This window comes from Cottoperca gobio, chromosome 3 (assembly GCF_900634415.1).
Source record: "Cottoperca gobio chromosome 3, fCotGob3.1, whole genome shotgun sequence".
Taxonomy (NCBI): domain Eukaryota; kingdom Metazoa; phylum Chordata; class Actinopteri; order Perciformes; family Bovichtidae; genus Cottoperca; species Cottoperca gobio.
The window spans coordinates 7,748,148-7,775,442 of record NC_041357.1 but is presented as its reverse complement, the minus strand read 5'-3'; the positions used below and the strand labels follow the sequence as shown (position 1 = coordinate 7,775,442).

The following is a 27,295-nucleotide window of genomic DNA, read 5'->3' as shown; positions in this document are numbered from 1 at the left end:
AATCTCCAGAGATATTTAAAGCACATTACCTGTCTGTAGAAATGCAGTTCACACCTCTTAATGCCACTCTCAAAGCCTGGCTTTAGTGATCGACGATACATTTATGAAATCAAATCAAATGATTTCATTTATTAAGTATAAATAAAGACCACGTGTTTTCACCTTGTAACGCGTCTGCTCGCGGTCGTAGATCTTCTTGAGGGAGACAGTTTTCGGGGCGAAGAAGTTGCCCAGTTTGGCCAGATATACGCCGTTCCTCAGCCCCTCCTCCAGCTCTGTGGTGGGGGGAAGCTCCTCGTCCAGACAGGCCTCCATCCATCTGCGAGACACACATCACATATCACAGTAAACACAAAGAGGAACATACATTCACACTTAAATATACATCTCAGCTTCCCCACGGGGATAATTACTGTTGTTGATCATACCATTTCATTTTTTATGAAAGCCACATGACCATCAAGACGGCACTTCAAAGGAGGAGTATATTCTACTTATACAGACGCAGTGTGCAGTCAAATAAGTTGTAGAAATGTTAAAGCAGTGTGGCTGTATGAAGCTGAAAATAAAGACAACAGTAGCTTTATATCCTTTATAAGGAGTTCAGTTTAACAGTATCCTATTTAAGTACCACAACGTGGTATTTTCTTTGCAAGGTTATCGCTCCAATTTGCATCAATCTCACAAATGTTTTTTTTGTTTTTTATCTCTGTAGAGAGTAAATTCAGAATATCAAGGGGCAGCTTGTGTAGATGGTGAACACACAGAATTACTCGACTACAGACTTGGTCTCCTTTCCAATGAAGTGACTAACCACTGATGTCCATCACAAGATCGCAGAGAGATGAGGTCTTAAATTGTAGCAGTCGAAATAGAAAGGATTTAAAATTGACGCCAAATGGAAGAAAACAAGCACGGCTTCATGTTTATGAAGGTGTAACCAGCAAAAATCAATGATTATTTTAGAGCGATTACTGTTGAGAGTCTGACTCATAATAATTCATCTGAATTATAGTAAAGAAGGAGCCCTCAGGGAGGATCATTTCTTATTGTGTTCCACATTCAAATGGTGTCGTGTTACTGGGGGAAGCACAGTTAAAAGATGACGTGAACACAGAACTACATCTCACAGGTTCCCTCCTGTGTTTTTCCATAAAACACAGCATCTCTTGAAATGTACAGTAACTTGTCTCTGCAGCTCCAGCACAACACACACACACACACACACACACACACACACACACACACACACACACACACACACACCTAACCTGGCCTGTGGTAACCTCTCCTCCCGAGTTCCCAGCATTCCTCATGTGTGACATTTCATTTCTTATAGGTCATATTGTGGAGTCACATTCCTGCTGCGTGCCTGTGTCAGCTCTGGGCCACAGAGGAGACATGCTGAGCTCACACACTGGGACGGGCCTGGTGGACTGGATAACACCACCTCATGTCATCGCCGCCCAGCATCTCCAGAGGAAGCCAGTCCAATTTTGGCCCCAAAAATCTCCTTTTGCTCTGTCAGATATCAATCTGTTTAGAGTTCATTTAAAAAGGAGAGGTTTCTTCTTCAGTGAACCCACTTTAACTCAATCTGCCTCACTTACTGTATTCCTACTTGAGTAACCGACTTCCTAGAAAGATTTGAGCAGATAAGGTGTCGAACTCCCCTCAGGTAGTATACGAGCGTACATACATACATACTGCAGCTACATTGTTCGACTACTTGTTAGTGAGTTTGTGTCTGATCACAGTTGCTCTCCTAACTCGAAGCCTATCCAGCTGCATTCTGGGTTATTCCTGTGCTACTGAAGGGTGTGAAATGTGCCATCTCACAGGGATTTCTTCTAATATGGGAGTAATGTGACATTTATTTGAGAGGTACAAGATTGTTCAAACCTTTGGGCTTTCACTGATCTACACTGTAAAGTTGGAATTTCAAGGCTTTTCCTTTAATACATATGATGACAGTTATATCCAACACAGATTTGAACTGGGCCAGCGGTCACTGCAAAGGAAGAGCTTTCTTACTTACATTTAGATCTACTCGGTGTAAAAAGAGCAGAAAATTAACTCGATGTCATCTTCATTTAAGAGTTTTCTCATTTCATTTTATAGCAGAGCAAAGACATTCCTTTTAATCTAAAGGTGTCCTGATGTTGTGCAGTGGCCTTCCGACTCAAAGCAACAGGTCTTCTTGTGTTAAAGATCACATAGTTTGCTGTCCGGCTATGGACAGTAGTGTCTGCCCTGCTTTTCTAAAGCATATCAGCTCCGATTATGAAAACTGTGAGTTTATCATCGGCTGTGAGGAATTTCACAGTGTGAGGGCAGACGGAGCGAGGTCAGTCATGGCCTTCTGAAAAGGGCAAATAGTCTCCCTCTTTTCAACTGCTAAGAAAACACTCCCACTCTTCTGTAACTACGGTCTTTGTCAAGCAACAACGAGGTTAACTACAACCTGAATAAGATTAAAAGATTCCTTTCCTCCAACAGAAAGACACCCCCCCCCCCCCCTTACACACTCACACACACACACACTATTGTATTAGGGCTTACAAACTTTTCAATTCTTGTCAGGACATTTAGTCCTCATACAAATAATGAACACACACACACACACACACACACACACACACACACACACACACACACACACACACACACACACACACACACACACACACACACACACACACACACACACACACACACACACACACACACACACACACACACACACACACACACACACACACACACACACACACACACACACACACACCCAGCTGAAACAACTTCCCTCCCAGGAAGTCGTGACATGGGTTTTTCAGACAGGCCTGCTATTGAGGCCGAGGTGACCGACCCATGGAGCAAGGCCTGGGCCTGCCAGCCAGGAACAACCCCCTCCTTTCACTCCACACTGGAGCAGTAAAAGGCTCCATGAAGACTGCTAACGAATGGCTCCTTTATCAGGGCTACACACCCTTTCCAGGCGAGCACAAACACAGACACACCCTCCACTTCAGCAGTAAGAACAGCAACTATGAATAGGCTTTTGTAATATCAACAACTGGATTCCAACAACAGCGGCGAGCGGCCAAAAGATAAGTTGTGTTGTAAATATGACACTAACATGCATGTCTGCAGTCAAAGAATGGCCACAAATATGCAAGAATTGTCTGGAATTACTCTGAACAACTAGCAGATGAAAGATATGAAGGTGTGTGAAGGCGAATGCTACGTTCATGTCATACCACAGAGATCAGAATAATGAGCACCCTCGTTAGGATTTCACAATATCTCGCAGCAGGCAAAATGGCTTCAAATATCCAGATAAAAACTGATAAACATAAAAATAATAAAACTAGGCAATTAAAAAGGGATCTACGTATACACTGTTTGTGTTTGGTTTCATTAGCAAACCAATATCTAAAATGACACATTTTAATTAGTGTGACTACATGAGAACACAGGATACATAATGTCCAGCCCCCAACAACCCACCACGCAGTATCCAGGATGTTACTCAGCAAAGACTATTTACTTTATTCACAATATGAACTTAGTCATTTTAATGTACAAACTTTGTTCCACAAAGGTTCAGCATAACAGTAAACAGGGTGAGAGTTTGCATAACTACACACACAATGCTATGTATTGGAACTGATTACAGAGCCACTTATTAATTGCAGGCACGGAGTACTTAAATATGAATCACCAGAAATTATGTTGTTTATCCAACACCCTGTCATTAATAAATAATAGAACGGTGGTTTTCAAACTATTTGTGTTCAAGGCACATCAAACTGTTAGTAGTAGTAGTAGATATAGATATAGATATATATATAGATATATATCTATATCTATATATATATATCTCAATTAATCTGCAGATTCTTTTCTAGATGAAATCGATTAACCGTCAAGATGGGTGCCAATTAATTCTGTCAATAACTAAATCGATTAGTCGACTAATCGTTGCGTCTCTAAGTGCAAACCAAAATCTCAAGGCACACCTGTATTAATGCTGGCGAAAAATACCCTCTCACATGTGTTCTCACTCATTTAGTTTTATTAAAAAATTTGACAAACAATAATTAATTCTAAAATTCACTGGGAGCCAATGAATAGAAGCTAAAGTTGTAACACTGGGACATTTTCCTCATTCAGCCCACTATGCTGACATGAAGTTTTCAGAAGGCTTTTGGTCGATTATACTGTAATAAAATATGATCATAATCTGGAATATAATAGAATTTGCATTGCGTTAGGATTCTGCAGACCACATGTTTAGTTTGACTCAAACTGGAGATGTCTGTGCCTTATCTATGATTCAATAATTGTTTTAATAACAGAAATAAAAAAGCACTACAGTACAGGAGAATGTGGAAACACCGCACATCCTTATCTCATCCCTCCTGGGTACAGGCAGGAAGATGCAGTCAGAGGTCAGTCTCATAGGAAGAGCTCTGCTACTGACCGCTGTCTCTCCAGGAAGACACGCAGACACCTCGCAGGCCGTCCGTCTCCGGCTGCTGTCGAGGTGCATCCTCTGCTCTCCTGCACAGTGCACATCCTAAAACCTTCCCCTGCACCGTGGCTTTACTGGGATGACATTTTTTGGGCGCAGGTGGTCCGTTAATAATGTTTAGTCCATGGAGATGAAGAAACTTTGGACTTCAGTTACATACTTCCTCTTTGGCAGGTTTCACACTGAGTCACAGGCACAGCGCTTCCTCTGCAGTTAATGTTTAATAACAGCTAAGCTTACAGACCACAAGCCTGGTTATTGTACTGTTAAGAGCTATTGTTCACGTGTCCCTCTCAGGAAGCGGCCTAATAGGTTTCATTACCTCATTGTTTAGAGACGTTGGATCGGGACTATCAAGAAACGATGGCAATTTGTGTACAGCATCTTTAAGTGATAGAACAAGACATTATAATATCATCAGCTGAGCTAAGAACTGATTTGGTGATTTGCAGGTCAAAAAGATGAAGCATGATGTAGTTTTAACAGCATGACTAAATGTCAACATGTAGCAAGTCCTACATAGTTAAATATACTCGTATACTATAGTCCTGGAAGTGTTGTTCAAACCACAGTAATATATAACCTGGGTGTCCAAAATAACATTTAGTCCTTTGACCTGAGAATTACCAAAACCATGCTTCCTGGGAAGTAATGGCCTAAAAATGGGAATTGTCAGTCATATGATCTTAAATCACATTGAGTACATAGTTATTGGCCTTAAAATAGCTAGAATGACACACAATCCATTTACACACGCTTTGATTCTGAATGTACCATCAGAGACATCCCAGAAACCAGTTGCAAGTTTCACAAAAATATATGATTGTAAGTTCTGCAGCGTGAACATTGACATAAACTCTGTTCCTACATCTCCCAGTTATTATTTTGTGGCAATAAAAGAAGAATGTTGCAGGCTATCACACAGCCAGAAAAAAACAACCATAAATGTTGCTTGTTGGGTAAATGAGGATACAGAGAAACATAAAAAATAAAAGCTCTAATTAACTTTAATTAACTATTCCCACTAAAATGTTTACCACTAAATGATATCTAGACTGTTTGTCTCCGTGCATGTGTTGCTCTCTCTCAATGTGCCGCCACAGAATAGGAGACGTTAATCGTTCGTGTGGCGTTAAGGCAAACTCAACACTTCTTGTTGCTGTTTCACAATAAAACCCTAAAGTAACTGGAAGTAGATCCTTATTGGGCAGTTACAGTTACTGCTGATTTGTCTATTACGATTGACAATTAAATATCTTGTGGTTCTGGACTGTTTGTCAGACAAAGCAAGAACTGCACAAACAACACAACATTCTACATATTAATGTAATTAATAAATTGTCAATTTAAGCCCATGTTAGTTAGATTTTAACCAAAGCTACAAGCTGGCCTCATCCACATTTGGATGCATTTCACCTCCTCCCATCAGAGATCAGTGTTACATGGTGAACTGTCAGGTGAAGAGCCTCATGTCTTAAAACTTAAACCAAGGATTAGCCAACGCATGAACCCCACCCACCACTTAAACCTTCAGTTAATCCAGGGAACCCCCTGGGTGTACATGTAAATGTTCTCAAAGACACAAGTCTGATCAGAAACATACAAAGCAGGTATCACAAGGCCAAACATTATGCTCATTTTAGACAATAGACAACAATGTCCTTCATTTGTGTCTGAAAGGGAAAGAGAAGGAAGTGGTGTATGTTTACAGAATAGCTGGAAACATCAAGGTACAGATACTATTAACAGAAACCCCCCTCCCCCCCGTGCTGCTTTCTGTTTCTTACGAACCACCCACCTCTTCCATTGTGAGGATGAACTGGACTCTAATTAAAGGTTTTAAGAAAAGTCTGTGTGTGTTTATTGTGCCCTCTTACAATCCAGCGGGACATCACAACCTCAAATGTACCAGTGTTTGGTTTCACGAGGACGAAGCACAAAGATAGATGGAAGAAAATGAGGAGAAAAATGACAAGAGGCAACACAAACAAAAAGACGAGTGAGAGCCAAGTTGTCCATTACATGCTTTGCTGCAACGCTGGAATCTGTGCACCAACTGACCTCGTCCTCTCAACACTCGTACAAGCCGACAGCAGCTGGACTGACAGAGCCTGCTGAGTCACTGTGTGAAATCAGTGCTTAGTGTGTTAAAGTAGGGGAAATAATCAACCTTTTCTCAACAAGGCTGTACATTGCAACACAGCGTGACACCGACTTCTTCATGCATGTTTGGTGAGAACACACAGCCTCTTAGTACTTCTGCAAATCAAAAGTAATTATCTTGATCGTTTTTACTACTGACAGTAAGAATTAATGTAAGTTAGTGCTAAAAACAATTAGCCGATTATCAATTAGTTGACTGAAAGAAAGTCATTTATTATTTTGCTGATCAATTAAAAGTTTACGTCAGTGATTCCCAACCAGTCAGTAAGATGAAACTGCTGTGTCAGCTCAGCTCTCCGCTCCTGACAGGTTTCACCAGCAGCACAGATTCAAAGACTGTTCCCGGCTGTGACGGATTTCCAAACTGGAAGAGTAACTTGTCGTCTCAGGTTTCACAGACGGCCAGGTGAGTGTGGAGGAGGAGGGGTGTGACCTGGACAATCCCTGCAGGGCCTTCATGGAGCACTGATCCCTCTCCCTTTCTTTCTCTATTCATTCCCACATTCTCAACCGTTGACTGCCAGGCTGTGACTCAGGCTGTGTTCTGGGAGGCCTCAGCAGGTAACATTTACACAGCAACTAAAATACAGCCTACAGCAGTGTAGACGTGGAGCTTAAAAAGATACATTCAAAGCAAAATAATAATAATGTCGATTCACACAGGCAATCCTCAATATCATAGCTTCTCTATGTTAATAATAATACAAATTCAAAAAGATCATTCCCTCAAACATCATGTTTTATATCGCATTGCAATATCAGTTAGTAACCTCTCATTGTTCACGGCTGTGTTGTTTCCCATCAGTGTGGACAAGAAAACGGACATTCAGTGCAGAAATATCTTTAGAGATCAGTCACCTGAGGTCACTATGCAAAGCTTTGAACACATCACTCGTGTCATTCATTGTTCTCTTCACAGCAACACAAAGTCAGAGGCCTGACATTACATGATATTCATTGCAGCAGCGGCTCTACGCAAGAGTGTTAACAAACTGTTTAAAAACAGGAAATTACAGGCAAATGGCCAGAGCTTCAGCAGGAACTGGGCTGGTCCCGCAGGGGAGGGGGGTACTGAGTTTTAAACTGACACACAGTCAGGGTGTTTTACACCATAACATCGGGTGTAAATCTGTGATCCAACTTTAACAATCTTTTGATTGAGAAAACTGATTTAGAGTTATGATCCTTTTAGTCAGTGTCTAGTGTACATTCCCCGGGCATTGTGCATGAAGTGAGTAATCCTTTCTTTAAGTGTATACATTTCACTTTTAGTACAAACGTTTGCCGTCCAGGGCACGAGCAACAGAAATGGATGCAACAGTTATGTTTGTAAAGTAACAGATTGTTTCTTGAGAGAAGTTGTTTTATTATGGTGAGTGTTAGTTAACAGAAGGGGAGCATTTTCTCCCTCTGTCAAAGTTCTTCTCTTGAGGGAAGATTACAATATGGAGACGGTGCACAATCCAGCATTGGAACACTTGAATAAAATAGTGACGCACGTGGTGACAGGGTGTGTGGAAACTTTGGTTGTCATGTCACAACTGGCAGAAACCGCTGCAGCTGAAAAGTTGATCCAGTTTTATTACAGTTAGAACAGCATGGCATGGTCGCACTACATGGAAGCAGCCGGGGGAATGAGTTGATGAGGTTTGGAGAAGCTTATAGGAGGTACATAGTCTCTAAAATGCAAACCCACAAGCACGTCATAATCCAGCGTTCCTGCCGGTATTTCTCCCAGTTAAGGGCAGTAAAGTTTCCCGTGTATACTGGCATCTTAATATTCAACCACATACGACTCCACCATACGGATCCTAAAAGCAAATGCTTTTAAACCATTTGGGATTTTTTTTTAAATAAAGCAAAATGTAACCAAGAGCTCAAATAACTCTAAAAGATTTCCAAACATTCATGCAATACATTACCTAACTGTCAACTGTCAATGATGCAACCCAATGAAAAACACCTCTGTGCTCTTTGTCACAACAGCAACAATCTCGTCTCACAGTAAATGCTCATCATTCCTTCGTGTGAGTTACTTGGACACAAACGGATGAAAGCTCTTTAAGAAGTAGATTTTATTGTTTGTAATTCAGCCATTCGTCTACGTTGATGTCACACAAACATCACGGGTACTGACCTGAACAGAATGGATAGTCCGTTATACCAGAGCAAGAAACTAAAAGACTTTAAATCATCGCCTCAGAGCACAGAGTCAATAACAGAGTCAATGAAGAGGAGACCTGCCAACAGGTAAACTCTGCTGTCACTAGGCAACACTCACAAGTAGTCAGAGCCAGCAATCCAATGTTTTAACTCTTTTGATGACGTTCATGAATCGGTACAAAAACTGAAGTGAAGAAGCGACAAGTTGCTTGTAACCAAAAACTTGTTCCAAACATAAGCCCCCGTAAAACTGCAACTTAGTGTCGGACATCAAACTATTGTTTCAACAGAAGAGAAAAAAGAGCCGAGACCCTCCATTACCTTTGGGACAAGGCTGGCCGGGGCAGAAATAGGAACTTATGCTTGGTCGACGTCGAGTAGTATAAACTGATGCCATCCACTTCTTTATAGAGTGTAGGCCGAAATTATTATGTGAGACTATTGTGCTACACTTTGAGGTTTAAACAAGGCGTCTTTGTGTCAGAAAACAAGCTTGAGGTTGAAACACAAGGACTCAAAAGTTACATGTTTTTAAGTTACATCATCAGTTTAACGTGATCGTTTCAAGTCAAGTAGATTTTCGCTCGGACTTGCGGAAAGTTTTTCTCCAAACTTTGTGCGTGAAAAATGCAAATACACAAGTGTTGAATTGAGATCCACAAATAAAAACTGGATTCAGTTCAGATTCTGTTCTAAAGTTGTAAATGCTAGAAAGATGCTTCCTTTGTGTATTTGCAGATCCGTTTCATATTTGCACAATATTTTAAAACTATTATTTGTTTTGCATTTGTGGAAGGTGTTTTATATATTTCCACACGGATTGTCGATAATAACAAATAATGAGATCAAATCTAGCTCTATAAAAAAGTAAGACTGGTGTCAAATCAACGCAAACTCCACCCAGTAAAAAGTCCTTTCAAGTCCATTCATTTTCAAAAGTGCCTATTTATTTCTTAAACTTTCGAGAAATGTCATGGTTATAGTGAACCCTGTCATTTAAAGAAATTACACAAAACACTAATTAGACACCATATAACTCCAGAGCTGAATGTGAACCACCCTCTGCTCTGTGTTTCTTCTCACCGCAGTGAGGATGACGACCACAGACGGCAGCTCGGCACCATCAGTGATGTGGTAAATGTGGAGTATTTGGGGAGTTAAGGTAGCATGAACTCCAGGGAGGATGATACTGTAGCTCTGTGAGACAGACTTTACTCATCACACATCACATAAAGCAAGCTGATACTTGCACTGGAGTAAATCCTGCTGCCCTCCCTCTAAAGTCATTACAGGACGTCACATTGTTCAGCACTGTCTAAACAAGGACTCCTACAGAATCACTGCTGTGGGCAGAGAAGGAGGGAAAGCACAACAACACAAACACACTGGGAAACGTTTCTAGGTCAATATTCTCATGTTAAAGTCCATCAGATATAGAAAGCAGCTCAGAATCGGTCTGAAGAATTCTACTGCTGATACTTTAATGATTGTGGTCCTTTCTTTTTTTTTTTGTGTCAATTAATTATTAAATATGTTATTTGTAGTGGACTTTATACTTGTTTGTACATGTTCTCATGCTGCTTTTATGTCTTGGTGACCTACTGTAAAGACAATTTTACAATCTGGTGGGCAATAAAGTTTTATTCGACTCTAATACAACTGTAAAAAATAGCAAGATAATAAAACTAACATCATGTTTGGCTTAAAGCATATTTAAATCTAAGGTCAGGGCACTTTTAGTGAATTGATCTAGAGGGGTGAATGAAATCTTTGAATAATATTGTCGAGATCGTTTCATGCATGTATGCTCGTCTAATATTCAAAGTTGTGGTCCTTCCAGTCAGTTTTGACAAAATGTTAATTCATGCAGAGAGTTCATTATCATGGTAATTGCTGAGATTCTGGTTGTAAACAAGCACACCCAAAATATCTGCAATCCTCCACAACAGCACAGAATGGTACTGGAGGAAATTTGAACCAGGAAGTGACTCCACAAAATCTAATGGACCTTTACAACAGGTAACACTGGGGCTCTGCTCATATACAACAGATAAACATCTCTAATGCCACTGTACAATTACTCTCCCCTCCCCTCCCCTAAAGACGAATCAAACCCTCCTGTTCACTTTCACTCTGCTGTCAGAGATTCTGGGAGGAATCTGTTTCACCTGTGGTATCCAAAAGTCTTTCAGCCACCCCCCAAAAAACTACGTAATTAACCAAGTGAGTTACTACCAGCTTTGCTTCACTGCACGGCGCAAGGTGACAGGAAACGAAGAAGAGACATGTGACATCCTGACTTCAAGCTTTCTTGTACGTGTCATTTAGCATCAGTGAACATGGTGAAACTGCCTGAAACGGTTTGTTGTGCACTGAAGTGATGAGGAGGGAATGTGCAGTTCGCACATTGCACGGAGCAATAAACACAAGTTTCACACTGAAAACAAAACATGTCCAACGGCATTCTCAGAGACTGAAGCAGCCAGCGAAAGAGTGAAAGGAGGAAAGTAAGACATTCGGGTATACAGAGAAAGAAGGCCAGTTTGTTGAAAGAAGTGCCAGCTGTCCAAAGAATCTTTGTGGTTTGACTGTTGATCAAATAAAACCAGCAATTCAAAGACATATAGACAAATTAACAAGTAAACAATGAACAGATTAATCGATAGAGAAACTAGTCGTGGTCGCAGCGCTAGCAAAGACCTCAGCAAGCAACATCAAGCACACAACATTACAACATATTTGAAAAGCCAAAAGAGATGAACAGGTCACCGAGCATTCAAATATGGCGTGATTACGTGCACAGCAGGTCGCGTCAGCCTCACACTGCATTTGATGGGAACATGAAAATAAGAACGATAACACATAGTTTGCATCTCTCTGCTGAGAGAGAGTGCAAGTTCAGGCTGTACCCAAATCCATACAGACCTTCTACGCTCAAATACACACCTGACAGTAGTAGTGTTAAAGAGCCACAACGAGCACACAGGTACGCGCTCACACCCTGCTGTGCACCTGTCAGAGGCATTCCCATCATACCACTCAGCATTGACACACACTCCCAGCATTCCTCCCCCGTAGTGTTCCCCTGCAGCCTCAGGTGTTCCCCACATGGAGCTCGGCCTAACTGCAACTCTGCCCGAGGAAAACAACAGACATCTCATCGGCCAATCGGGAGGCTCACAGTGAGGAGGTGCAGCAGCAACACCAGCGAGTAATTCACTTGATCGCCTTTTAGAGATTTTAAGAGTAGTTTGCTGATCAATGCTGAATATCTCGGGTTCTGTGCAGTTGGCTACAACCTTGCTGGCTATATTAAGTACTGCACGATAAGGAAACATGTAACATTTGTTCTGATTGGTCTAAAGTGTTGAAATCTTGTTGGTAGTATGTAACATTTGCCTACATCTTTACACTTTTAGTCAGGATTTCTAAAGAAATGAGGAGAAACACTAACATTGTGTTTATTAAATGTTCTCCATATGGATTTTCTTTACACTGCATTTGTGTGCATATCCTCTTTTCCATTTTCTTATCATACTATCTTTAGTCTTTGGGCACATGGGACTACTGCTTTTTCCACAAATATTTTATAATAAAAACTGTATTACCCATGTGTCCAACGACTAAATATAGTACAAGAAAAACTCATTTTTCAGGTTTGACCCATTTTAAATGTGTGCTTAAGCAAATTCAAAATGCCAGCTGTTGGCACACATGGCTTGATAACAGATCATTCAGGGCCCTTGGAAACAAATCCTGAATCAATAACATTAGCAGCTGAAAATTCATGTGAGAAAGAAAAAAAGGTGTGCATGGCTACAAACCACTAGCATGCTTTAAGTAGGAGCACACTGAGGGATACTATTAAGAACCTAAACAAGCAGTAGCATACTATGGCTCATCTTCTGTCTCAAATATACAGCACTACTAATAACACATTCAATCAAACATAATTCAAAACACATTCCTTCAGCTAGGTAAACTCCTACTAAACGTGGTCCATCACACGGGGTTGAATAAAAGACGTTTGGTCAACAAACAAACCCTATGCACCGATCCTCTGAACAATCTCACCCTGACATGCACATTTCTTGGGGGAATCCCTGTCACAACCCTGTGACACCGGTGAGTCGGTGGGTTTAGGAAGGAGAAGCAGGGTCATGAACATGAAGAACCTAGGAGGAGATTAAAAACCTGGATACTGGAATCGTGCTCTACAGTTAGTGTAATTTCATGCGTGATATTCCAACACAAACAGTGACCAGACTGCAGCTACAAGACATGTGAAGTTTAGACTGAGGCCATCTTTTTGTTAACTGGAAAAGAATATACTTGGTTGCTCTTATTTTGGTAAGAAGTCTTCTGATTGACACACATATAAATTGAGGAACATTAGGGGAATTAATGAGAGCACAAACTGAGGTAGACGTTTCAAGTGGAAACACACAAAACCAAAGTGTCTCCAGGAAGTGACTGAACATCACATGTGGACAATAACAACAGAGCAGGTCAGCAAACAGTCATACAACCACATAAAAAAAAGCAGCAGCACGGACTCTAGCCCTCACACCGGAACCTGTTGCTATGAGAACTGTGGGTTTCTGTGGAAACAGTAGGAAATACTAAAATCAACAGGGACTGAGTCACTTCCTGTCTCGCACAATTCTTCCTCTTTTGAATCAGCAAACCTGCAGCAGGGTCGACTACTGAGCCACACACACACACACACACACACACACACACACACACACACACACACACACACACACACACACACACACACACACACACACACACACACACACCTCAAATGGGAGATTCTAAAAACGGGCAAAAAGATGATTTAATGTATCACAGATTAAGTAACGGAGATTATGTGATTGATGTGTTCAATGTCAACTTTCAACACTTAACATGTTTTGATTCTTTGTGTTACAGTCGGTACCAAAACAAGCTGCCTACCAACCAACTGTAGCTAAAGCGTGAGTGGGGATTAAGTAATCACACTGACGGCTGCTGCACTGAACTGCTTAATAAATCTGGATGGACTGAATCCCAGACTTTCAGTCAGATTTAAGACTCATAACGATACCTCTGCTCATACAGAGAACCTTTCTGATACCAGTACTCACTTAATACCAAATACAAAATCTATATACTTCCATGTGTGCAAGGTAACACGAGTTACTGTGGCACTATAAACAGATGTATGTAACTGAAGAAACACTGAATTGTATAATGACATTGACAAGGAAACTGTTTTTAATGTGAATCGGTCACGTCATGAACGACACTTGTTCTCCTCACGAAGGTCAGTATTGGTGCCGATACCAATCCTGTGTACTAGATTAGTGCATTCGCATCTAAAATCGGCCACAATTTCATTTAGATCAGAAACTAACAGATCAAAGTAAACATTAAGAAAGAATGGGGTTTTGATACCCAGCTCTATTAACAGGAGAATCACTCAGTGAGTGAGTGGAGGTCAAACAAACCACTGTCCACTGTGAAACCAGAGTTCAGTTACCATCCATTAACAAAACTGCAGGACAGCTGGAATTGATGCGATCCATTCATTCAGCGACAGACAATAAGTCGTTTTTCATGGAAAATCATAAAAACAGCTTCTCAATTGTTGAGTATTTCCATCTTTTCTTTGTCTTTCTTTATAGTAAAACTGATTAGTTTTGGGTTTGGGACAGTTGGTCAGAGAAAAGAAGCAATTTGAAGACTTCTCTTTGGCTTTTAGAAATACATGATATGACATTTTGTGGGATTTTAATGGAGAAATTAATCTGCAGATCTACCGATAATGCAGATAATAGTAGTTTGCAGCTCCATATTACTTCCTACACTATATCAGTCTTTGGAAATGAATGAATGCTGATCCCCAGTGTGAGAGACAATCTGTGACATCAGAGCCAGTGTCCTCCCCTCTGATGGAGCTGCCTGCAGAGGTCAACAGTCTTCCCACTCTTACCTTTTGGCTTCCTCCAGGTGACACAGGTACTCATAGGCCATGTTCTGCTGCCTCCGCTCATCCATCTCCTCCGCTGTGAGTCGCTCCACGCCATCCAGAACCGCTGGAGCACAAACAAATACACAAAGTGGCACTTTCAAACAGAGGCAAAAACATAAAGCAATATCACAAGAACACTCTGGATCCTTTAAAGAAGTTACACCAAAATAGCAGAAAGAATAATTGATGAATGTGGTTTTATTCTTTTAGCTGTTTATTAACTTTTCCCTGGTTCCATAAACAGGAGAAAGTTTCCATCCAGCTCCCAGGCCTCTCCTATATACTGAAGTGTTTTACAAAGGAAGCCAGCCTCATTCATTAGTCATCTGTGGAGCCTGTTAACACATGAGCTCAATGTGGCTGTCGGACTATATGATGAGGGCATGCCTTTGTCTGTAAATGGCATGCTTATTCATACACCGAAAACAAAAAACAATGCAGGGGAGTTTATGGGTCGATTCCCGTGAGATTACACAGAGTGGAGCCGTGATTCCGCCTGTAGAGAAATGTTTCCCAAAGAAGTTTTTTCCCAAATTATGTAGAGGGGGATGGGGGACAGGAGAGCGCAATACAAAGAGGCCCCATTTTACCATCCTGTCACATCTGAGGTGGGACAGCTCAGCCTGTGTGGGATCACAGGCAACATCAACAACAGGTAAATCCTGATTTCAACAAACACGGAGACGAAAACTTAATAAATCACCTCTTCAGCACCAGCTTCTAAGTTAGTCTTACAACTGAATGTAATATTGGCACATGCCAGCTAAGAAAACTACTTTATGTTAAATTATGTTTATATATATATATATATATATATATATATATATATATATATATATATATATATATATATATATATATATATATATATATGATGGATAAAAGGAGTATGACGTTTTATTTTGTAATCAAAATTAAATATGGAGGACTAATTCACACATTTCAAACTTTGCTTGCAAATTATTTAGAAATTAATTTTTTTTTAAAGTCATGGGCGGTGGTTATTGGGTAAATTCATGTCTATGAAGAACTTAAACACAAAACTTCTACATTTGGAATAATCTGCCCTATTTTGAATAATGAGTACGAGACTGTAAAATTAACGTGTAAGAGGAAAAAGTTGTGTAAACTCTAAAAGCAGGCCTCCTTCCCTCTCCACTCTGCAATGCATTATTATAAAAACGCGGAAGTCATAATTAAGCTGTAGCCATGCTGTCAGAAATAAAACCCCGATCTGAAATCTTTGGGAGCGTTTGCATGAAGCAGAGCGGCGATCCGGAGCTGCTTCTCCCCCTGCAGAGCGAGGGGGAGCCGGCCTGCCTGCCTAGCATCTCAAGGTGAAAAAAGTCTGAACTTACAGCCATATCTCGGCCGGAGCCCGTCTGCCTCGTCAGAAGTTGACATCCTCCTCGCGACTCTCTGCGCTCAACGGTTCACTTCAGTTAAAAAAAAAAGTTTACGCACAGTTAGGACAGTTTGGTTCCCAAACTCTGCGGAGCTAAAAACAAAACAAAACAGTCAACACTGACAGAAAACCGGGAAGGACCTTTCGGCCCTCTTGTTCCTCCTCTGCACAGTTTGAGTGGAGACTTTTTTCTTCTTCAAACTTCACTGATGTCACTGGGTGTGTTCTTCCTAATCCTGAAGTATGCGTTTCAGGAAACAGAGCTCAGCAGCCTCCAGGCGGCCAAAGTGCTGACGCAGCGACTCCTGCTGTCCACTGTAGGCAGGAGGCAGCGCAGGGTTCCAAGCTGTGGTCCGAGGACCTTTTAGGGGCCGCTAAGTGGGATCCTAAACAGTTCACAGTGAAACATAAAAGTGTTGTTGAAAGGTGCATTAGTGTTCAGGATTTATGGTTATTTTTCCAAGCATACTAAAGCTGTGTATGAAAAATAATCTGCATGATTATTTGAAATGTATTACATTTCATTAAAAGTATATATCTTTTTAAGTTCAACATCTAGTGGAGAAAGCCTGCCATCCAAATCAACAATCAGAACATTGTTTTAAAGAGAAACAAATGAAAACCACCAAATTAATTATTAAAAGATAAATATGTGACTTTGACAACTTCATCTGCAAGAATGAGAAGCAGACAAAGTGCAACACAATGTCACTTTGAGTGCATAAGTAGGTTTTATTAATAATAAATAGGAAGTTTAGTTTCTTACAGACCCTGGTTGTAAAATGTCTTCACATCACATCTTCATCAATTGATGTCTTATCACATTTACATTCAATTGTTCTTTATCGCTATCTTACCAGGCATACGTTCAATTTGATTTGTTTGGTTCTGAAGTTCATTCTTTATTTTCCAAACAGTTTGATCAAAGCTCCAGAGACAGAGAGTCCGTAGACCTTGAGTTACGATTGTGTAGTCAAAATTGTAAAACCTGCTACAACCTATAGTTATACCAATAAATACTATTTTAATTTGGTGTCAACGGCAGAGCCAAAACAAATCCGATTAGCCAACATGCACAACAGTTGGTAGATATTTTATAGGTATATAAACTTGATATATTTAAATAAAACACTAGCAGTCTACAATATATATATATATTTAAAAATAGAAATATAATTAAGTAAACATGTAAAATAAATATATCATGAAGACAAATATGGACAAGTGGATAAATAGACTTTATTTATAAGCACCTTTCAAAACACAGTTACAAAGTGCTTTACAATAAAAACTGAAAACATTTAAAACACACAGAGAAATAAATGAACTGAAAGTCAAAAACTAAACACTTAAAAACACAAAGAGAGTAAAACTAATAATTCATAAAAACACAAATAAAATCACAGAAAAGCGCTTCTAATAAAGTGTTTTTTTAAAAGTGGTTTAAAAGATGAGTCATAGTTTGTAGCCCGGATCTCCTCAGGCAGCGCTCTGCAGTCTCTGGGAGCCCGGACTGCACAGGCTCCATCACTGTGTGTAAGGACCTGGATCTGGGAACAACAAGGAATGACGCATCCGAGGATCACAAGGGACACAGGGCAATAAAAGGTCTGATAAATAACTTGCGGGACCATATTAGTCCCAAATGACCTGTTCTGGTCCCTACAAATTAGGCACTACATTAAAAAAGTGGAAACAGATTTAAAGAGACCCAACAAGTATTGAACATCATTTCATCAAGGGTATAGAAAAAACACTTGCAAAGTAAAAACCATACATCCCACATTTACAGATCGTTAACAGCTGACATGGCAGAACCCTCCATGTTAAAGAGAAATGGGGGGTAGAATTAAATATAATTATTGAGGACAGGGAGGATATATACAGTATGTATGAGCAGCCCGCCACAAAGGTATTAACAGTCATTTATGGCAAGAATTAGTTTTAAACTAAAAAATGAGATTTGTCAGGACTAGTTTCAATGTTTAATGAAGGTTCATTGTCAGCAGCTTTATGTTGGAGGAAATGTGGGAGGACTGGAGATCCTTCACATATGTTCTGACACTGTCCAGTACTACGGGGATTCTGGAAAGATTTAAGAGAGGAGATTGAAAAAATAAGGAACTGTTGTAACCCAGTGGATCCTGTGGTGGTTTTACTTGGTGAAACAGGTCCTACGCATATTTCTACTGATTGCTAGAAACATGATTACTGTAAATTGGAGGTTTCACCGACACAAACGCAATGGACTCCGAGACTGAAACAAGTCTATACGATGGAAAATCAGACAGCAAAACTGCAAATACATTTTTATTTGTCTCCAAAGATGGACTCCAGTTACTTGACTGTCTGAATGCTTGGATAGGTGGACCGGTGGACCTCTGCTAAGGACTGTTTAACAGTGTTTTATGTTAGGTTGCTGACAATAACATTCAAATAAAGTAAAGAATTAATAAAAATCCACAGTAAGTTTGTGTTTATTGTGGTCTTACATTACAAGTACACAAGTTTTTACAACTGGAATTAATTGTAAATGTTGTGTACCATGGTCAGTTCAGCTGTGTGTAGTCTGAAGCATCTGTCCTGGGTTGATAAAGGTTAAATGTTTCCTGATGTGAAAAGAAAGCTGGGCAGATTTCACTGTGATACTGAATCCTTTAATTTTCTACCTTAAGATACCATTGATTTACTCGTTAACAATGATTACGGTGTTTTTAATGGGATGAGTTTTTGTGCTGTTTCAGGGGTATTATAAGGACTCATCAATTTCACAAAATGGCTTTAAAGCCGTCACTTAATTTACCTGACAAAATATCACGTGACCAGGTAGCTGCTGTGTTTGATATGGAATTCAAATATTTCCTAATGTGACCCTTCATACTTTTTCAGGAGAGCTGAGTCTCATGCAGACTTTATTTTTGTACTTTCTTTTGATTAAAACGTGGCGAGTTTCCACTTGATGTATTCATATATTCTAACTTCAAATACAATTCAGGAAACTGAGCGTTGTCGGATTTATGTGCCCGCAGCCAAGGCTCTCCTGCAGTGGCCTCTCGGGCGGGGCTATACGAGTCAATATAAAGAGGAGCAGGTCCGGTGGGTGGAGGAAGATCTCCTGTGGACCAGCTACGACCCTCTGCTCCTCCACTCCTGCTCTGCTGCCTCCCGCCGGGACCTCCGCCCTCCTCCTCCTCCACCACCGGACCAGCACCATGGATAGCTCCGGGATGCTCCGCGGACTGCTGTTTGTCGGCCTGCTGTCGGTCATGTGTCACGGCCAGGCGTCCCAAGAAGTCTCCGCAGAGGACTTTGGAGTGGACAAACCCGAGCCAGCTGCAGACAAAGACCTGGTCAGTATCTGAAGATGCTCCACACGTGTTTATGGAGGAATGTCAGTATCGTGGGTCAAGAGATTATGATATGACAATAAGTGTTGTGTGTGTACAAGTGTACATAAACAAGTGTCTCTCTTATTTAGTTCAGCCTAAGAGGAAACACATTTCAAATCATTTCTAAAATGTGTGTTTATTACACAACCAACTTGTGCATGTACTTTGGTTTAGTTTGGTCTTTAAAATAATGATGAATGTGGACTTATTCTGAAAATATTCTTAATATTTTGTCATAATTGTTAAATGAAAGTCAGAGTTACATTTTCTCACCTGATTTTCAACACTAATTAACCTCTTAAACTCTGCTAAAACGTGCTGTGCTGTGCAGCCAATCTATGTTCACACCCACAGAAATTTGGGAAATGTGTGTAAAATGTAAAAGACATCTAGAAGGTTTCAATTTGATTGAATAAAAGGTATGGCATCTTGGGTTTAAAAGTGTCATAAAGCTTCAATGAAGAATGACAGACACAGAATATGTGATACTGCCATATAGTGTGGGGGAAAATAATAATTCAAAGAACCCTAACTGAAAACATTAGGGGATATTTAAGAGTGTAAGAGCTTAACAAGCACTGATTCAACACATTCTCCTTGTTTTTTGTTTTTGTGATCCGATCTCTGCTGAGCAGATCGAAGCAATGGAGGCTCTGCTGGGCAGGGTGCATAACCGGATTTCTTCCACTGAGAAAAGAGGAAGCATCCCACTGGTAACTTCACTTTATTCATGGAATGCACCTCTACATTATTCCCTGTAATGAAAAGCATAGTATCCATTAATGATTAGTTGAATGCATTCCTGTATATTGTGTACATCACTCCACTGCTGTTTAATTAAACCAGTAATTAAAAGATAACAAGAAAACACAGACACAAGTCTTTTACAGACTAATCAAGATCGCTGTCCAACTCCAATTAGCTGAAAGAGAGGAACTGAAAAGCTTCAATCCTGCTGAAATAAGACAGAACCAGCTAATGAAAAGGATTGAATTGTTTCACTGAACACTGCTGGGATGATTAACATGTCACCCTCATTGTCTTGTGTCAAATAAGTCAGAAGAATGAAAATGGAACTGAAAATGGAACAAATTAATCAAATCAAAATGAATGAATGGAAAGGTCTGGAGATATACATTACTATTAATATTAATGTTCCCTTCCTGCCAGTGATGATGTTACTAAACATCATTGGATTGCAATGTATTTGAATGTTTGTGAGTAACCTCTCTTGCTCCCCCCTTGCCTCAGTGCGGGATGGGTGACCGGTGTGCGATGAAGTTCGGGCCTCGCATCGGGAAGCTCTGTGACTGCGGCCGAGGAGCCAACTGCAACTCCTACCTGCTCAAGTGCATCTGAAGCTCCTTTTCACAAACACAGCACTTCTGCAGGACCAAACATCCTTTGAAACCTCAGCAAGCTCCCATCGACTGACACAAACCTCTTCTTATTGTCGGGCTCTGATATCATCATTTATATCCGTTATGCATCGCTGTTGTTTTGGCAGCCTGAGGATAAGCATGGATTTGTATTGCTGACTGATAATTTACTGTCGCATGTAAATGTTTCATGTTCAATAAACACATTTATCAACATGTCTTTTTGGTATTACTTACTCAAAGTTTAATCGTATGAGTTCTTGCTCCATGTTTCTGTATTTATGTTACATTTCAGGCATGAAACTAGTTGTAATTACAATAATACATTACAATACAGCAGCTGTATATTAACATAAATCAATCCTGAAATGTTAGTGTAACTTCTTGTCCATGTTAGGGGCTTTTGGCTGTCGGTTTTGGAGGGATAAGATATACATTTTAATGATCCCTGACAGGGGGACATTTCTAATTTCTGGGATCCTTTCGTAACAATATTTGAATAAAATAATAAGAAAAGAAATAACGTGATAAATGTTTTATTACAAAGCAAATATGATTTCAGGACACGAGCCACTTTCAACAGATATTTGTCGATACTCAACATTTACATTTCCACCATCATCAATATTTAATTAGTTAAAATGCAATTTGAAGTTCAAACACACAGTTCATGAGTGAAACTGCTGTTTTCACGTTGGAAAAGAGACGCGTCAACATGAACGCTTTGACTACATGCAAAGGTGTTTGACGGTCCCCTTGACATGAAGTGTACTCAGCTGGAATGACAGCACTGTGCAAATGAGAGCTTTTCAAAGTGACTGGAGTCTGTCAGCGCTCCTGCACACGTCTGCCATTCAGAAATAATCAGGTTTCTTCTTCACACAGAGTCTCCTGCCTCAGATGACTGTTCGGTCAGAACAGCTGCTGCTATCACTTACACGTTACAACATTAGGAAGTTCTGTTTAGTTTAGTTTGTGTTTTATGAGCACATGAATGATCATTTCTGAATGAAATGTTTATAAACTGGCTACTTAAGTAAAAGTAGTAATACCACAGTGTAGAAAGTAGAAGTTAAAGTTAGCATCCGAATATACTTAATGTCTAAAAAGTAAAATCACTCATCCTGTACAACATTCAGAATAACATATATGTGATGTTATGGGATTAGAATTATTGATGCATTAATGTGTTCATGTCTTTAATGTTGCAGCTATATATACTGATGGGTAGCTTGTGAATTTCAGGATCAATAAATTTTATCTTCACCTATAATAATACATTATTTATTGATCATATTTTGTATTATTAATCTGAATCTTCAAAGTAGCTAAAATGATCATACATTTAATGCCGTACAAAGTACAATAATTGCCTCTGAATTGTAGTTGAGTAATAGCAGGAAATATAAATACTCAAGTAAAGTAAAAGTACCTCAAAATTGTACTTAAGTACTTGAGTAAATGTTCTAAATGAGTGTCCATCGAGGCTAATGGGATTACAACCAGCCTGAAAGTACTCTGCACTGACTGTATCTTCATGGAAGCTGTCCAGCACTGACATACATGGCTCATCCCACATCAGCCTTTGGTGCATCTAAAGGCATCTATGAGCTTCTTAATTATAATCTAGCTGAGGACAAACATTCTGTGGCTCATTCAGATGAAGGAACTGAGACAATTGAGAGAGTTGGAAACTGCATCAATAAGCAGCGATGGGCCTGGAAACACAAAACTCCACATTTCATTCATCTGATTTTGATGATTTTTACTGCGCAATAACATTTAGTATGAGGATCTTTGAGGAAAGCCATTACTTTTCTGCACCGTTGCTTCATTTACCTCAGCAGGCTGCTGTTCTAGCCAAGTTCCAGACCTCTGGATCGCAAATCTCAGATTCTTTTCAAAGATTTAAATAGTAAAACCAAACAAAAGCAAAATGGCAATTGAGTCTGACTCACAGCACTGAATGTATGTTTACACATCCAGCAGTTACAGAGCAACATGATCGTTCATTTGGAGTCGTGTTTGGATCCACCTGATGAATGTAAGTCCAATTTTCTCTCTCTTTTAGCTCTGTTGTCTCCTGAGAAAAATATATTTTTAGTTGCTAAGTGCTTTACTTTGTTTAGTAAAGCTGGTCTCTTGCTGTCATGAATCCTCCCAGTATTCATTCTTTGTATTTCTCCAGACTTTATTAACAACACAGTAATATTACAACACATCAAACATTACAATACAACATAGTACTGGGGAGAAAAACAGCAGCAAAAACAGACAAACTCATCTTAAAAAAGTGAATAATCCATGTTGCAAAAAAAAGGGAAATGTCTCTCAAGAGATGAGCTTTAAAAAATTGTCATTTTAGAAAATGATCAGCTTCATTGTTGTTAGACTCTACATTGAAAAATAAGACCACACTGTAATAGAGACCAAAACATTTAGAGTCTCCCAGATTAATACGGACATTTGAGTGTGAAAGTTACTGGAAGGAGTGCAGGGTTATAATAAGAGAGAAAAAAGGACTCAACCTCTTTTTTACAGACGGAACATAAAGGGGAAACATCGGGTCTAAACTTGTGAATGAAATAATTGCATGGATAGTAGACTGTGTCCAGTGTTCAATCATTCAGCCTCCACACTTGCTTTTCCTCTTTACTTATTCTCAAGTAATTTCAGAACCTGCCACTCCCTCCTGCCTTCCAGGAGCCCCTTTCCCTTACCTGGTCTGCCTCACTCCGTTTACCAGCCCAGTCACCAGGAAAACATGTTGCCATTGTCTGTTTCTGCAAACCACAGATACGCTGAACGTCAAGGTTTTTGCAGTACGCCTGTACATACCGGCCTGTTTTTCTGCTCAGCTCTCCAGCCTTCTAGACCGGATTCCTGATCCTGATCTGAACCTCTGTCTGTTTCTGGACCTGCCTGATCCCTGTTGGTTAGGTTTGCCTTCTGTAATTGATCTTCTGGTTTTGAGCCTGTTTACTGGAATAAACCTTTGTGGACTTTGAAACCCACAGTGATTGTTTAAGATTCATGCTTTTGAGTTGTTGCCTGATCTGTGTCAGTGATTGTTACACTAACTTTGTCTGTCTGCTGTTTGGTGCCTACTATCAGAGCTTTATCTGAGCCTGTTTGCTAAAAAGAAACAGCTGTCTGTCACAGCTGGAAATGAGTTTGAGACTAAACCAAACAGCTAGTGTGTCGTAAAACAATGAATGAGCCAAAAGATGTTTTATAAAAAGTTGCAAAGATGGTGACAATTCTCTGTGGCTTCATGACTCGGAGTGACCCCAAACATTGCACATAGTAACTAGATGTATTGTTAATATGAAAAGTATTGATTGGTGTAGCTTTTAAATTAAAATGTTTTGATGTCATAGTCATTGATATTTAGTGGGAGGTCAAAAATGAAAGCAGGTTATTTTCTCCAATAAAAAGGGGGAAGTGCAGTTTCTGTCACACAACCACTTGCAGTGACTTTTGTCTGACTTCTTAAATCTTGCTCGAGCTGGACCCAAGTGAAACACGCTTATACGTCCAACACAACACGGCGTGAATTTACCTTTTGAAAAGGCAAAACGTTCAAACAAAATACTCAGCATGAGAGCTGAATATTTCTGTCACAACACTGTTACATGTAAATGTTTTGCACTTAAGAAAACCGCCGCTTGAATTATTTTAGAAAGCAACCTTTCTTAAAGTTTTACTCCCGCCTCTCTCAGAGCCTGTGCTCCCCACTGCTGCACACAATACACCGCAGCTTTCATGGTTCATTCAGTGTTTTCACTTTACTTCACCACAATCTCTGACAAATGAAAGCGAAGCATCCAGCTGTGACAAAAGCCACGCTTATTCCAAATAATTAAAAAATTCTGAGCAGATCCGGCATGTGTCCTGCAGCCAGCAGATACGTGCTTTACATTTCCCCCAGAAGTCCTAATCCTCAGAGCCATGCAGCACCGAAGAGCTCGTTTAAAGGTCCTTTGGCTCCTTCTGGCTTTGGTGACAAGATAAAGGACAAACCTCAGTGTCATGTTTCCCTCCTAAAATGCCTGAAGCAATTTCTCCTGTAATAAAAAATAAGAAATAGTGAATGGAAAGCATCTTCATTGTTGAATTCTGCTTGGCTCGAGCTTTTTTAGTTTTTGCCTGTTGCAGAAAAGAAGGCGGTGCGGTATCGTATTCGATAAGTCATCATATTCCACACACTGACGAGCACAATCCATGTATATGACAATCTTCCTGTTCCTGATAATACCGAATGGATTTTATGTGTATATGTGAATATCAGTGCTCTCATACCAGATACGTTACAGTATCTGTGTGTAATAATATGTATATATATATATGTTATATTTATAATTATTTACTGGGTGCAAAGATTTGTTGCATTTCAGTTTACGAAAAAGAAAATGTGACCTATAATTTGATAGGTATTATATAAAATATGTATAAAAAATGATATAATAAAAGGCTTGATATATAAACTATAAATCATGTATTATAACAATAGCAGTTTATAGTATAATTAAATGTATTAGAGGAATACTCCACTAAGTAAGCATTACACTCACAAGCATATAAACAACAGAAAACAGAACATGAACGCAAGAGATAAACATCATTTTGTCAGACAGTGTTGGGTATGAAAACATTTAAGATTAACAAACATCCACCGTATAATTATTAAGTTCAGATGTTATACCTTAATCATATGGTGCAATTCTAATAAACCATGTATGAATGATCTATAGGTCTAAAGACTGCCTACATATGCAGGGGACGATGCTGTTAGTGGTTGATGTTCTCCATGTAGGCTTCTAGTTTACTGTCTTTTATTCACATCTGTCCTCCACTTTGTCACAATATCCTTGCAGCTAGATCACATTTCCTGAGTGTAACGAGGAAACAAACAACAGCCTGTCTCCGCTGTCTAAACAGAGCTTTCCGCTCCCCGTTTGTACAAACACAGGAGCTCATTGTTGCTGTCAGCAGGCTGGCAACATTAAAGGCAGAGTGCTCAAGTGAGCCACCGGTCGGCATGTGGAGTCAAAAGACTGGGGAAAAAAAACAGGGGAGACTCCATTTGGTTTCCTAGATTCAGACTTAAGATGGCTTTCATTAAAATGACATTACATTTGTAAAATCAAATACAGTGGATGGAAACTTCACTGGTCTTCTGGGGACAGCAGCAGTAAAAACAGTCGAGCAGACAGTAGTGTTGGAATTACATATGACTTTATATGGGTACTGATGTTTGCAAAAGATAACTGGAATACATGAAAAGATGTGTCCACGTTCCACATTAAAGTGAAACTATGTAACTTCTGACCGAAGATCAAACTAATTCTTCCTCTAAGAAGTTTAATTCATAAGCAATAAAGTGCACCATTAAATAATTCAATTCAACTTTGCTTTAACGTGTATGACTTGTGGATGAAGTTAGCTAATGTTAGCAAACTTCAAATAGAAATTGTGTAACTTCCCGACTACATAACACTGCTGTTACTGTTTGTGCTACTGTTGCACAACGCTTTACTTTACGAAGGAGAAAGTCAGGTGATTTAGAATAAAGGTTGACAAACTGCGTAAAGGCTGGAGGTCTTTCAGCACTTTCATTCAGGAGTCTGATGTTCCCATGTGAAATCAGTATTTTGTTACCTTTGTGTTCACAACATTGAGTTTCACTTTTAATTACAAAGGTAGTTATTTGAACTCAAACCACAATCTTTTCAGTTAGTTATTAAGTGTTTTTTAAAGTTTGACTTACACTCAGGTGCAGTTTGGCTCAACTAGTGCCAACAGAAATAAGAAAAAATGTTTCTGAATGTTATATACAGTATATCTCAAAAGTGAGTACACCCTTTAGATTTTTGCAAATATTCTGTTATATCCTTTCAGGGGATAACATTATCCTACTGAAACTTTGATATAACTTAAAGTAGTCAGTGTGCTGCTTGAATAACAGTATAGATCTATTGTCCTTTGAAAATTACTCAGTACACAGCTGTTAATGTCTAAACAGCTGGCAACAAAAGTGAGTACACCCCATAGTGAACATGTCCTAATTGTGCCCAATGATGTTGTTTTCCCGCCCTGGTGTCATGTGACTCGTTAGTGTTACAAGGATTCAGGTGTAAATGATAAGCAGGGCTGTTAAATTTGGTGTTTTGGGCACAATTCTCTCTGAATGCTGGACAACATGGCACCTCATGGCAAGGAACTCTCTGAGCGGCTGAA

The 27,295-nt window shown here is 39.7% G+C and overlaps 2 protein-coding genes across 4 annotated transcripts in view; one reads left to right on the top strand and one right to left on the bottom strand.

Annotated features, from left to right (window-relative positions):
- Nucleotides 1-16,544, bottom strand: part of iqgap1 (IQ motif containing GTPase activating protein 1) — a 42,391-nt gene extending 25,847 nt beyond the window's left edge. The window contains exons 1-4 of one of the 2 annotated variants that reach the window (XM_029457770.1): nt 16,412-16,544; nt 16,241-16,318; nt 14,844-14,946; nt 163-319 (exon numbers count right to left, since the gene is read on the bottom strand). In XM_029457770.1, the coding sequence (XP_029313630.1) occupies nt 163-319; nt 14,844-14,946; nt 16,241-16,286 (306 nt within the window). In that variant the 5' untranslated portion in view covers nt 16,287-16,318; nt 16,412-16,544. Of the gene's footprint in view, nt 1-162; nt 320-14,843; nt 14,947-16,240 lie in introns of both variants that reach the window. The other variant, XM_029457762.1, reaches the window with a different exon arrangement.
- cartl (cocaine- and amphetamine-regulated transcript-like) lies at nt 15,433-21,274 on the top strand. Of its 2 annotated transcripts, none has more exons than XM_029457789.1 (4): nt 15,433-15,537; nt 19,317-19,637; nt 20,312-20,389; nt 20,928-21,274. In XM_029457789.1, exons 2-4 carry the CDS (start codon nt 19,500-19,502, stop codon nt 21,033-21,035), a joined length of 324 nt encoding a protein of 107 aa, XP_029313649.1. In that variant the 5' UTR covers nt 15,433-15,537; nt 19,317-19,499; the 3' UTR covers nt 21,036-21,274. The 2 variants fall into 2 exon arrangements, with proteins under 2 accessions (XP_029313649.1, XP_029313643.1); XM_029457783.1 differs by having other exon boundaries at nt 15,521-15,537; nt 19,283-19,637.
- The last annotated feature ends 6,021 nt before the right edge of the window (nt 21,275-27,295 follow it).